The 13,730-nt window shown below is 39.9% G+C and overlaps 1 protein-coding gene across 1 annotated transcript in view; it reads right to left on the minus strand.

Moving 5' to 3' along the window:
* Positions 1–4,463: 4,463 nt before the first annotated feature.
* Positions 4,464–13,730, minus strand: part of lbr (lamin B receptor) — a 36,462-nt gene continuing 27,195 nt past the window's right edge. The window contains exons 9-12 of the mRNA XM_041252776.1: positions 13,506–13,609; positions 5,486–5,611; positions 4,979–5,147; positions 4,464–4,584 (exon numbers count right to left, since the gene is read on the minus strand). Coding sequence (XP_041108710.1) covers positions 4,496–4,584; positions 4,979–5,147; positions 5,486–5,611; positions 13,506–13,609 — 488 coding nt within the window. The 3' untranslated portion in view covers positions 4,464–4,495. The remainder of the gene's footprint in view (positions 4,585–4,978; positions 5,148–5,485; positions 5,612–13,505; positions 13,610–13,730) is intronic.

The raw sequence follows: 13,730 nt of genomic DNA on the forward strand, positions 1-13,730 counted from the left end.
CATAACCAGAACTGTTACTTATTTCTGCACAGCACTCAAAACATACATTTTCAAAAGTATTCTTCCTCAACACCTTTAGTTCTCAATTAGTTTCAAATTACTGTTAAAAATATATCTATTAAAAATAACAAGTGTATATTTCTTAATTTACATAATTATCCTTGCAACAAGAAATTAAACTGAACAATAGCCAATAAGATTTTGATAGTTAAATGGAAAGTAATTAAATTAATCGTATTGAGCCCCCCAAATGATTGACTTTTGTTGTTGCTCAGGTACATTCCATTATACCATACATAATCAAATTGGAAAACATTTCAATTGTCAAACACGACCAAACATTTCATATGTAAATACAATTATGTCAATTAGCAAGAAGAATTTAACAAATTAATTAAGCAACTAAGCAATAATACTATATTTAAATATGGCATTCACATTCATATCACATGTTCAACCAAACTTGTGCAAACAGCAATTGTAGCTTTAAGTGATTCATATGCAAAGAACCAATTTATACAATTTTAAATAGAGAAGGAAATACATTAGTATGAGAAATATTCAATAACTTTCTGTAATCTGATCATAGATATACTTGGTTTTCAAACAGGCAATATTTTTCAAAACATTACCCAGACAAACACGCTATGAAACCAACAACAAACATACAGATAATGAACAAGGCTTTTGGCATCAAGGGAAGTATCAGCAATAATGACCGAGACGCTAATATAGCAAGGAAAATAACAAAGGAAGCAACATAGGTCTGAACAGTCACTTTCCCAAACAAGAAAGAAGGAAAAAAAAACGATGGGATCTTCCGTAATAATAATAAGAAATACTGTTTAAATCCCGCTACAGATGTCAGCAGTCCTCAAATAAATTGTAGGATAGCTCCATAACGATTTTCTGTAGGCAGCAACACACACACACACACACACACACACACACACACACACACACCTACCTACCTACCTACCTCCAGGTCTGTTGGTGTGAAGAAGTTTGTAATCTAGAAATATTCTTCTCCTAGCATTTCATCAACATCTTATATAAAAATGTCTTCCATTTCTTTTGGATCAGTAAGCTTTCTGAGTCTTGCAAAACGACTTAGAAACCTCTCCAGTAAAGCACTGCGCTTTGATGCCATGGTCTACGGCGGTGTTGCCAACTCCACAAAGCAGAAGTCGCTATTTAGACATTCTAAAGTTGCCAGAAACGTCACTAGACAATTTACCACTCTTGGAATCACTTAATCAGAGTAAACACCAATATAAACAATAATAAATGTATTAAATGAGGGTTGATCATTTTTAAACATCCTATTTATATTTGTCTGGATTATCTATAATGATGATTTATACAGAGTTAGTCTGATGCAACTGAATTTACTGTAACATTATACATCACTTATCACTGAAACATTATGTTTGTTTAAATAATTAATGTTGCTCGCTTCCGCTAACAAGGGAGCAGGAGCTGTAGTAGTTATTTGCATTACAATTAGCAGGTCACTTGTGATCTCTATGGTTCACAGCCGCAACCAGCTCAACTTTTCAAAGCTGTGCTGGGCTGCACAGATTTCAGCAGGTGGAGCTGAATGACATCACGCAGTAGCCCTTGAAGAATACGCATCTCTGTGATTATGTCCGGAACTCTGGAAATCTGCACTATGTAAAGAACACTACCACTGTACTACTTCAGGACAAGTAGCATAGTGTATTGAGCTGTGTGTGACTTATGTTGTGATGATACAATTTGGCGACTTTTCTCTGAAAATCCCTGTGACTAGTGAAAGTCGCTAGTCACTTTGACAATGTTTTTGTCACTAGGGAAACCCAAAAGTCGCTGGATCTACCAACAAAAACCACCAAGTCTACGCAGTAATCTCGAGTAAACACTGCAACCATAGACACTGAAATGCTGTACTATATCCAAAAACTCAGCTCCACTGGTTAGGGGCTTTAATGAAATACATTTTGATTGGTTTGTCATGCCTGACGTTTGTCACAGATATTTCACTACAGTAAATGTTGTGTTTGCTTATAAACATTTTGGGCGATTTAGTATGCAGTCAGGTAATTCTTTGTACTTGAACACACTGTGATCGCCAAATCTCCTGGCAGAAAAAAAAAAAAAAGTTGCTAAAAAATAATATGAATATCGATCTTGACCTACAGAGCAGACTAACTGTGGGTCAGTTGATTGTCTGAAGTCTAACGAAAGTGTTTATGATAATTTGAAATTTAAAAAAAAATAAAAAATCCAAAAGATATAAAGCGCATGTCTCTAGTCGTTTTTTCTCCGGAAAAAGTCAAGAAAACCTTCAATGGCCGAGGTGCGACCGATAGGAGCCGAATGAAGCCGAAAAAAAAAGGGACCATGCACTAACAGAGATAACACAGACATAAACAAAGGAGATAGCAGAGCTTTTTGGAGATGTTATAGTAATAAAATAATGACTTGGATCTCATTATTGAGGAGTTTGGTGATAAAACGAGTGATCAGGAGAGGATATATCAGCATCCACGACTAGAAAGAGGTATGGGAAAATACAGCGAACAAGGGTGGGGCTTGGCTGTAGATACAGTGACGAGTTTCCCTTTTTTCTGTTTTGTATTTGTAATTAAATTTAGAACAATTTGTAGATTTTATTTTTCACTTTGACATTATGGACTTTTTGTGTTGATCAGTGGCAAAAACTCCTAATTAAATCCATTTTGATTCCAAGTTGTAACACAATAAAATGTGGAGAAGTCCAAGGGGGGTGAATACTTTTGAGATCCACTGTATTGCATCAATATAGAGTCGGTACCGAGTATCTACTCTAAGGTTGCGTCCACTCTTGTACCAAGGTACAAAGAAGAAGATGTCAACCTTGTGCTAAAGCGCAACAGTAGCAAGGCAATCCCATAAAAGCAGGAGATCTCACGAAAAGATGTACGCCAGCTAACTGCTCCAATCACTGGATGCTGGCTTACTGTCTGTACCTATTATTCAGAAGAAAACTCGGTAGAACAAGTGGTAGAACCCATTTCTATAGCCTGGCATTTTCATCCAGACGAGGGGATATCCTCTTGCCCCCATACTGTTCCCTCTGCTTTATTTATTTTATTTTATTTTTTTCTAGATTAAAATCATATTTATATAATACAGCTTATTATTCTGTTTTGTTTGTTTTTTTAAATGCAGTTCAGTAATACTGTACTACTTCAATTCGGCGTTTATTTTAAATTGATCAAAATGATTGCGGCCCTTAAACGAGGGCGCCGATAATACGAGAGTGGCCTTTATTAATAATACTATGCTTTACATATGCTGCAATATTTTATTACATGATTTTAGGCATTTTAGAAGCGGCGCCGTGAGAGGCTCCGATCTGCAGCACTATACTCTTGTGTGTTTTTGGGGCTTGAATACAGTATATCTACTGCTGACAGTTAACGAGAGCCTATTAGATGAGAGTTGGGAGGTCAGTGGAGTACTGTACCAGCAAATCAGGAGTGTGTATTGTTTGCTATGGGGCAGGATAGGAAGAGGAGAAAAATTACGGTACGGTAGTTGAGTGTGATGCAGTTGTTTTTCTTAATGAAAAATATTACCTCTGAATATCGGTTTGATTTCTGTTAAAAAATAAAATATATCCTACGTGGTTATTTTTTTTTTCCCTCACTGAAATTTACCTGCTTGTTTGTAATTTCACTAAGAGAAACCAAAACTAAATCTCCTCATAGATAGTAAGCATGTTTTTGTTTTATATATAAAATTGTACAGGACTGAGTAAAATTCCAATTGAATGAAAAATAAAACAACTAAACCCCCTCCAAGAAGATATCTTCAGCCAGCTTTCGGATAGCGCTTAGAGTGACCAGCAAAGCTGTAAGTTCCTAGTCTTACGTTTTCACCATCCAAGCTGACGACGAGGTAAACAGACAGCCCTTGTTTTATCCCCTGCTGTGTTGACACTGAACTGTTAGAAAAAAATGGACATGAAGCACTGCTGGGCTGTAAGTAGTTCATCTTTGGCTGTATGCTGGGACTGTACCATAAAATAAAATGTGTTTACTGAGGTGTGTGTGAATTAGTTTGTATTACATGGTGGATTGAGGGTGCAGTCTCTTTGGGGGCGCCACATGTACATAGCCAGCTTCTTTATTTTATGAGCAGGGGTAGACATAAATGACATATTCTGAGAATAAGGGTAAATGCATAAGACAAAATAGCTTGCAGATGTTTGAAACTCACCACATGGCAGGGACCACGCAAGAGCCATGATGATGTCACCCAGGTAATTAGGGTGACGAACAAACCCCCACATACCAGAAACCAGTAAACTCTTCCCAGTTGCAGTAGGAATAGTCCCAGTTTGCAGTAGGATCATCAGTCAGTCTATATATATATCATATATATATTAAAAAAAAAAAAAAAAAAAAAAGGAAAAAAGTTAAAAATGGCCAAAAAAACAACAAAGTAAATGACAGACTATATAGATGTGTTACTTACGTGCAACTTTAGGGTCATAGGGATTTCTTCTAAAAGCATTTTTTTGAGAGTTGGCTTTACGGAACACAATGTAGCCAATGACTATGAAACAAAAATCAAAATTAAGTATTTAACAGCCTTACACAAATGTATTTACCCAAGCTTATGGGTCATCAGAGAATACTTAATATAATCATAAGTCAAGATCCCCCCCCCCCCCCCCCAAAAGTAATCTCAACACATATTACAGTATTAAATGTAAAACATGCTCTACATGAGGACATTTGGCAAGTTTGTGTATTAAGTTTAGCAAATTCAGACTGACGTTTTGTGTTTTAAGGTCAGCAGTCGTGGCTGATGAATGAATACAAGTGCATTCCCCACCCCCCCCATCATCCCCAAGATAAGGTGTTTTTTTTTTTTTTTTTTTTAATCCAATTAGAGACACTGAACTTAGATATAACATTTAATGTGCAATCGATGGACTCTTACTTACAGTTAAGAGTGATAATAGCTGCAGCGAAAGGCCAGGAAACTTCATTAGGATGATTAACCAGGTAGAAAGCCTGCAAACTGTAGGTGAAGGGAACCCAGACTAAATCTCCAAAAGCCAGCATAAATCCAAATCCATCATGAACAATGTCCATAGTGGTCAAGATAGCTTCCTGAAATGAAAAAATGTAGCTACAGATTTAACGGAATCTTACTTTTGTTGTGCAAATTGCATGACCCCAAAATTCAAGATGTGCAACAATTTGAGGACACATTTTAAAAGTTATGGTTGCACTAAAACATGAGGCCAGGAGATGTCACCTTTGGAAAGCGCCCACTTAACAGTACCAGTGTTAACATGGCTTACAAGTAAGCAAATTCAAGAGTAAAAATGGGTTTCACCATATATTCCTTAAAATTATGTCACGGTGCTTCCAATGATACAGTTACTACAAACAAAAAAGGTGTCAATATAGTGAAAATATAGTTACAGTATGGATCTGAAAGTTACCTCATTCCAAAGAGCATCCAAAACATAGAGAAGCTGGAAACTGTTAACCAAAATCATAGCCAACGATGGATATTCAAGTTTTTGCAGCTTCATTTCAGCCAGCATCATTGCAAAGTTAATTACAACCTGAAAAGGTAAACATTAAGTTTACAATCCATTAAAATGATTAAGTCCCCTACTACATTAAACTGGCATAATAAACTATTGAACCTGTATTTACTCACCATGGCATCAGCAGTGTACAAATTCTAATAGTGTACAAATTCTAGTTTGTAGCTCTACAGTACATGCAATACTTTGATCCATAATTCCCTAGACACACTAAACAGTCAGCGGTTACATTCTGTGGCATAGATAAAGCGGAATATTGGGTTATCATACCCATGGTTCCCTTAAATAAAAATGTAACCATTAACAAATGGGAGTTTACCTGTAAAGATCCCAATCCTGAATCGTATACCAACGCTGCAGGCAAGCACCCATGATGTAGTCATGCTCACCCCCAAGAGCATAACAGGACTACAGACACAGGTACTAGTAATCATTTTTCCTTCAAAACATGCTGCAATCATGGGCGCAGCGACCTTGAAGGTTTTAACGGTTACATTTCTATTTCAGGGAACCATGGTTATAATAATAACCCAACGTTCCCTATCAAGTACGAAATGTAACCATTACCGAAAGCCAGGGCAAAGCAATATTACAGAATGACTGGACTTCTACAAAGCTAAGCTAAGGCTTCCTTGTGCGTTACCATTCAGAACCCCAGTAACAATTACCTAGGGCTAGACATTGAAGGAAAACTCAACTCTATGTTATGTTGTAAGGGTTGACCCTGAAGCCACCCTCAACACTCGTTCCAAAGCCATACATAATCTTGTAAAGGTATGGGGAGTAGCCCAAACCGCTGCATTGCAAATGTCATTGACACATGCACCCTGGAACAAAGCCCACGAAGTTGCCATGCACCTGGTGGAATGGGCAGTGAGCTTTTCTGGAGGGGACAAATTGGCTCGCTCATAGGCAGTCCTGATTGCGTCTTATCCATTTTGATAGCCTCTGTTTAGACAGGGTTTGCCCATGGGACTTAGCCCCATAAAAAAGAAAAAAAAAACTGTTCAGACTGCCTCCAACTTTGTCCATATAAAGCTAGTGCACAGCGTATGGCGCTGTTGTTCCCTGTCAAACTGGAAAGGAGGTGGATGGTAAGCTTCCAATTCCACAGATTGGTTGATGTGAATGCCGAGATAGTTTTAGACAAAAAAGCATTGATGGTACGAACCGTAACCTTTGTCCTGGCTTCTGAAAAAATTAAATCAGGCTTTTGCAAATTGAAAATGCTTGCATCTCACTCACCCGCATAGCGGAGGCGACTGCAAGCAAGAAAGCCGCTTTAAGGTAACAAATTCAGCTCAGCCGAATGTAAGGGCTCAAATGGAAGCTTAATGAGTACATCAAGAACTATGTTACGCCTCCAGCAAGGAACAAGCTCCTTTCAAAAACTGCCCTGCCAGGAAACTAAATGGCTGCCAGATAGAAAAATCGAGCTTCGTCAAATAGGGACTGCAAAAATTGCAGTATTACTGTCATGGGACAAGTCGTAGGGTCAAACCCACAAGGCAGACAGCAGTCTGAAATACGCCCCACTTGTACCTGTACTGGGAACGCGTGGACACTGCTCTGGAATTTTGCAGGGTCAATGTCTCTACTGGACAGACCTAGACTGCTTAAATGGAGCTGTTCAGGGGCCAGACCGAGAGCTGTAGGCTCGTTGGATCAGGATGCTATAAGGTCCCCCATGCCTAACTGAGCAAATCACGCAGGCAGGCTCCAAGGCTGGCCACTCAGAAGCTGCATCGGAGCCGAAAACCAGTCTCCTGGGCCAGTAAATAGCACGGCTATAGTCTGCACTCTGTTGTCCGACAGAGTGGACAGCATGGAAGTAGATAACTGCATAGGTGTGAGCTGGCTCTGCATGATTCACCATCAAGCACAATCGATGATTGTGGTCAATGACGAGTTCCATGTGGGCCTCTGTCTGTGCTGGAGACTGGGCACAAATGAGCCAGTCGTCCAGGTAATTGAGCACTCTGATGCCTCAGAGTCTCAATGGGGGCAGGATAGCTTCAATGTGATTTGAAAAAGCATGGGGAGCTAGAGGTACCAAATGGCAGTACATGGAACTCATACACAGTTCCTTGGAAAGCGAACTGCAGGTACTTTGGGGATGTGGAAATACGCGTCCCTTAAGTCCACCGCAGTGAACCAATCACCTGGCCTGGTTGACTGCAACAGCTGTCGCATGGTCAACATTTTGAACCTCCACCGACTCATAAACAAGATAACCTGCCTGAGGTCGAGGGCTGGTCCGAGGCCAATGCAAACAGTTCGCTTTTGTAGCAGAGCTGTCACCTCCCGAGGCAGTACTGCAGCGTCTCATGGGTCTAAAGTTGTACTCACACACAAAAGGAAGGAGGACCATGCTTGAATTGGAGAAAATAGCCGGTCTGTACAGTAGAAAGCACCCAGATGTCCATGGTACACTGACGCCAACACTTCAGGTGGTTCCCTGAAAAGGAAGCCACGGGCCGGTTATGAAAATCCCCTCTGGCTGTAGGCTGCTGGGGCCTTAAGCGCCAGCTTGTGCACCTGGTGTGGCCGCTTGAGAAGCAGACACACCTGTTCCTTTGTGGACTCCCGTGCACAGTGATAGCGCTGCAGCATCTTATCCACCGCAGGACCACAGGTATGCCCCCAATGTAATCGGGGCGTCCAACAGCGGCCAAAGCAGCAAGATACCTGCGCACAGCCTGTCCGTTCAGTCTGGAGATACACAGCAGGTTTTTATTCACCAAGTGCAGCTCCTCTAGCTGCTGTGGTGAGGGTTTATGACTCTCAGGAAAGAGTCTTCAATAAAACAGGTCTGCTAAACTATTAACATGCGATTACAGTTACCCAGCCGTGCAGTGAACGCACCGGCTGTGTAAGTCTGCTTCAGAATGTTTTGAGACCCGACACTGTTTGTTAGGGCAAGTAGCGTCCTTGGTCAACAGCACTAGTTTAGGCACCTGCACCAGCAAGGCAATTGCAGCGTCTACGGGAGGAAAGTCAGCCAGCCCCAGTTTTTCTGCATCATGCAGGCTGCATAATGACCCCATCAACCGGGAAACAGCTGGAGATGTAGCAAGGTGATGTCATGACAATTCTGCTTCAAAAAGAAAATCAGACTCATCGTCAATGATGGACTGTTTCCTTGTCCCATCCACAGGCCAGGGCACTAGCAATTTTGCAGTGGCCCTCTTAAATAAGGAGAACAGCTCTGCCGACAGGGATACATTAACTGGTAATAGGCTGTCAGAGTCTACCTCCCCAGAGGGAAACTGGGCCGTCAGCTTCATCAGAGGCGGCGATGGCCAGCGTATGCTCGTGGTGCCAGTCTGTACTTAAAGCCCTGTGTTGTTCCAAGGGAACAGAGTGGGCAGGCGATCACGCAGCAGCTCAGCAAGCACTGGGCCCTGATGGGAAACAGCTGCAGAGTTTCTCCATTTTTCGGAGTCAGACAAAGGAGGAGGAGAAGGGGAGGCAGAGGAAGATGAAAGACGACCGTAAGGATGGCTTCTTAGGTGGGCTCTTGCCTTGGCACAGAGCCATCTGCAGAGGATGTAGCCACGTCTTTAGCCGGCGATGGGGGAGAGCCCTGCCCAAGTGGAATGGACATCTCTTCAGAGCAGAGACACACGCTTTTCTAGAGTATGCTTAAAAACTTGCAGAAGCTGCAGTCAACAAGTTCCTGTCTTGCATGCTCTGGCCCTAGGCAGGAAGAGCACCTGCCATGCTTATCCTCCACTGGGAGACTGGCCTTGCATATATATGTCACAGGAAACCGGCATGATGCAATAGCAGCACAGTGAAAACCTGTTGCCTCAGTCTACCCAAGCACCACTGGACAGTAATATACCAGTACAGTACTCTCTCAGGCTGTTCAGCAACAATACCACTGTACAGAATGTAACAAGACAATAATGAAATACTGTGGGGGAAAAAAAAACAAAAAAACTGCTGTGTCAGTCTGCTTAGCAGCAGCACCAATGTACATAATGTAACAGGGTGGTTGCAGTGTACAGTACTGTAAAACTGCACAGTAAACCGAAACAGTAAAAACTGAACAGCCTCGGTGCTACAGGAACCTGGGTACAGTACAAATGCAGTGGCTTGCACCCCCGGCCTCAGTACTGCATACCTGCAATACATTGCACAGGCCCGGTACGGTACTTGTCCGGTAACCTTGCCCTTCGTTACCACAAGCAGTAGTATACAGGGTGCTTCTGGCAAGCCCACAGTTGGAAAACATGCAAACTGAGGGCAGCTTGCTGTTAGCCTAAACAGTCTTCATAATGGTGCTGCAAACAGCCACCAAGACGGCAGTTATATACTGTGGCAGACTGCAACAATCTACTTGAGCTCAGCAGCTGTAACCGTGTTTATTTATTTTAAAACAAATATACACAAGAGAAACTCACAGTAAACAGTAATCACAACATCATAATTAGGGCTCTTGTTTTGGGTTTTAGTAATTGTAATTTTCGGTGCTTTAATTTTTGATACACTGTATGAAATTAGTGTTTTTGGTTACTTTTCAAAATGCTTGAGCTTTTTTTTTCTGTCGAAATGTGTATATTAGTAACTCAACAGTACTTGCACACTTAAATTGTACCTTGTTTCCTTTGCTATCTTCCAAAACGAAATCCCTAAAGTCACAGGGACATTCTTCTGGGGTTTTTGTGTGTAGGCATTTTTGTACATTTCGCCACAATTCGGTTTTAAATCGTCCGTATCTTAACTGTAATAAAGCTTTAAATCCTGCTAACAAGCCTCCATCCCGTTTTAAATCCCATTTTGAGTCTCCAATAGAAATGTAGGAATATGCTGTCTCTCAGTAGTTGGGGCAGGTTTAAACTATTCAGAACGAATCAATGACAGATGCAAGTCAGGAAGGCGGGACACTGCCCAGCAGTACTGGGAAATGTATTTATTATTTTTGTAGTAGGTTTTATTTTTTTAATAGAAAAAGGGTAAAGTCAACATGAATTGATTAACCATTTCCACAGTTTTACACAATATACTTAAAACACAACTCTTGGATTCATTATTTTACCATTTCATGGATTCATCATTTTTTCATTTATGGTGGATTGATCCACCAATGTCTCAGAACATGAGGTGGTCTAGATGCAACTTATCCAGGAGTAAAAGTCAATAAATCACCTCACTGGAATCTAAGTTGTTCAACACTCTCATGCAAATTGTACATAACACACTTTGTTTTAATTTTGTTTAGTAATACATTTTGTTTAATTTTGGGATGTCATTATTTACTGCTGCTGCAGCGGTCGTTAGTGTAACAAAATACACTGGCGAGTATTGGAGACACGGTCACTGCCAATAATATTTAATTACAGTCCTTCATATTTTTGGTGTCAAAGCAGCCACTGAAACTTCCTTTGAGGAACCTGAGGCATTCATTTGTGGCATCTATCATGGGCCGTGCAAAGAAAGTCAGGAAGACCTTGGAGTCTGTGTTGGGTTGCTTTTTGACACTTTCTCTCAGACCCATTCAGAGTAATCAGTTCTTTAAGTCTGATTTTACAGAGGGAACACCTAAAGGCCCTTACACACCAGATGAAACGCGATTTTTACTTGGGCGACACGACAAAATTTACTGGGAAAACACAGTGCACCCCAGAAGCGATCACAGAAACGACGCGACAGCTGGAAATTTGCCAGATCTTTCAGAAAGTATGATTACTAACAAACGCAATAGAAAATGGCTGCTGCTTCTGGGAAATTAGGTACTGCAAGGGTTAAAAGGAGTATTTCTACTATAAGAAGCCTGAAGACACAGCCCCTGCCAATTGGTCTTTACAGGAATTTCTTAATTGTGTAGCCTCTCAAGTTACTTCTGGAGATGTGCATCAGGTCTTGTTTCAAACAGTGAAATTATCACTAAATACTTAAAACCAACTGCAACCAGTGTTGTGTCTGATACCGAGAGCCAGATAAACAAAACAATCGATCTGACAGTAAAAGGCCTCTTAGAAAGGTTTGAAGACCTAATTGGAGCTGGAGAAGAAGTGTTGCCAGATGCAAAAATATTCAAATCTTTTAAAGTGTTCAGCCATGATTCGTGGCCCAATGAAGATGATTTCTTGTATTATGGAGATGACAGCATTGCCTTTCCTCAGACTGGTTTGAACCTGTGCTGAGGGAAAATGGCTGGGGCAGTCAAATTCTGATCCAATGGAGGAGTGTAAAAGCTCTGGTATATAGTAATAATCCTATAGTAGTGTATTATTAGATTATGCTAACCAAGCTTCCTTACACCTCTAGGATTTAAGGAATTCATAAGAACATAAGAAAGTTTACAAACGAGGAGCCATTCGGCCCACCTTGCTCGTTTGGTTGTTAGTAGCTTATTGATCCCAGAATCTCATCAAGCAGCTTCTTGAAGGATCCCAGGGTGTCAGCTTCAACAACATTACTGGGGAGTTGATTCCAGACCCTCACAATTCTCTGTGTAAAAAAGTGCCTCCTATTTTCTGTTCTGAATGCCCCTTTGTCTAATCTCCATTTGTGACCCCTGGTCCTTGTGTCTTTTTTCAGGTCGAAAAAGTCCCTTGGGTCGACACTGTCAATACCTTTTAGAATTTTGAATGCTTGAATTAGGTCGCCACGTAGTCTTCTTTGTTCAAGACTAAATAGATTCAATTATTTTAGCCTATCTGCATATGACATGTCTTTCAAACCCAGAATAATTCTGGTCGCTCTTCTTTGCACTCTTTCTAGAGCAGCAATATCCTTTTTGTAGCAAGGTGACCAGAACTGAACACAATATTCAAGATGAGGTCTTACTAATAATAATGCATTGTACAGTTTTAACATTACTTCCCGTTATTTAAATTCAACACTTTTCATAATATATTCGAGCATCTTGTTGGCCTTTTTTATAGCTTCCCTACATTGTCTAGATGAAGACATTTCTGAGTCAACAAAAACTCCTAAGTCTTTTTCAATTCATCAATGTGAAAGGGCATTTTCTTCCCAAAACCAAACAGAGTGACCATCGATCATGCTTGTCTGTGTCAGTCACTGAACATCATGAGAATTTCTTCACAAAGATCTAGTTTGGATAATTTTAATCCAGAAGAGGCTGTTGATCTTTTTAGCAGTGTAACCAGGAGAGCTCAATACAAGCAGTGCCCTACAGACATGGATATTCATTGTACTCTCACTAACTCACCTTAACTCATAGACAGACTCTGTGGACTGGTTTACGACAACTTCAAACAACATTACATTTTATTTTTGTTTAGTTTTTTTCACTATATGATCTGATATACAGGTGACATCCCTAGCTTGGTGTTCATTTACTTTTGATTAATTTAGAAACTGTGATGGAAACTATTGAAACCTGTTTTTCTTTTCTTTTTTTTAAATGAAAGAAATGGGCCAATAAAGCAATGCACAAATTTGCCAAACTATAAAAGGTGTTTGTTTTGGTACTGCCTTCATTAAAATTAAGAAGAAAAAAAAGTTATCTTGTCTGGAAAAATTCTCTAGATGCCAAGTATTGTGTGTTTATTTAAAAAATAAAAACACAAACATGCTTGAAAATGCACATTTTTGTTCTTTGTTACTTAATTATCAAGGTTTATTAGTTATACATTTATATGGTTATTATTTTGAATAAGTAAGTTTGCATTTAGCTATTAAAAATGAAGTGCAATAATAGAAGTCTGCAGGCTCCAAAAATAAAAAGCTTTTGCAGTCAAGCATTGCAGTGTCATAAGATTGCAGAAAAAAAGTTTCTCATGTTACTGTAGTTCCTTGACTTTCATCCAAACATAAATTACCAGCAACTAAGAAATGCAAAATTTGTTATTACAACTCAAACCATTCCAAAAATGAATAAAATAAAAAAAAAAAAAAAAATGAATAAAGCTGTGTTGATTAAATTACTTACCCAACCAATTAAACCTGGACGGAGCTCACAGAAGTACTTCAGATCAAAGTTTTTAATACGAGGGTTCAGCTCATGTCCGATGAAGAAATCGTAAATTAAGTTACCTATAAAAAGAATACATTCTTCATACAAAACCTAGAACAAGTTTTCATAATATTTTGAAGAAAATGACTTCATTGATGTTACCAAAGCTTAGTTTAAGTACTCATATGATTGCAACTTTAA

Source organism: Polyodon spathula, chromosome 6 (genome assembly GCF_017654505.1).
Source record: "Polyodon spathula isolate WHYD16114869_AA chromosome 6, ASM1765450v1, whole genome shotgun sequence".
Classification (NCBI taxonomy): Eukaryota; Metazoa; Chordata; class Actinopteri; order Acipenseriformes; family Polyodontidae; genus Polyodon; species Polyodon spathula.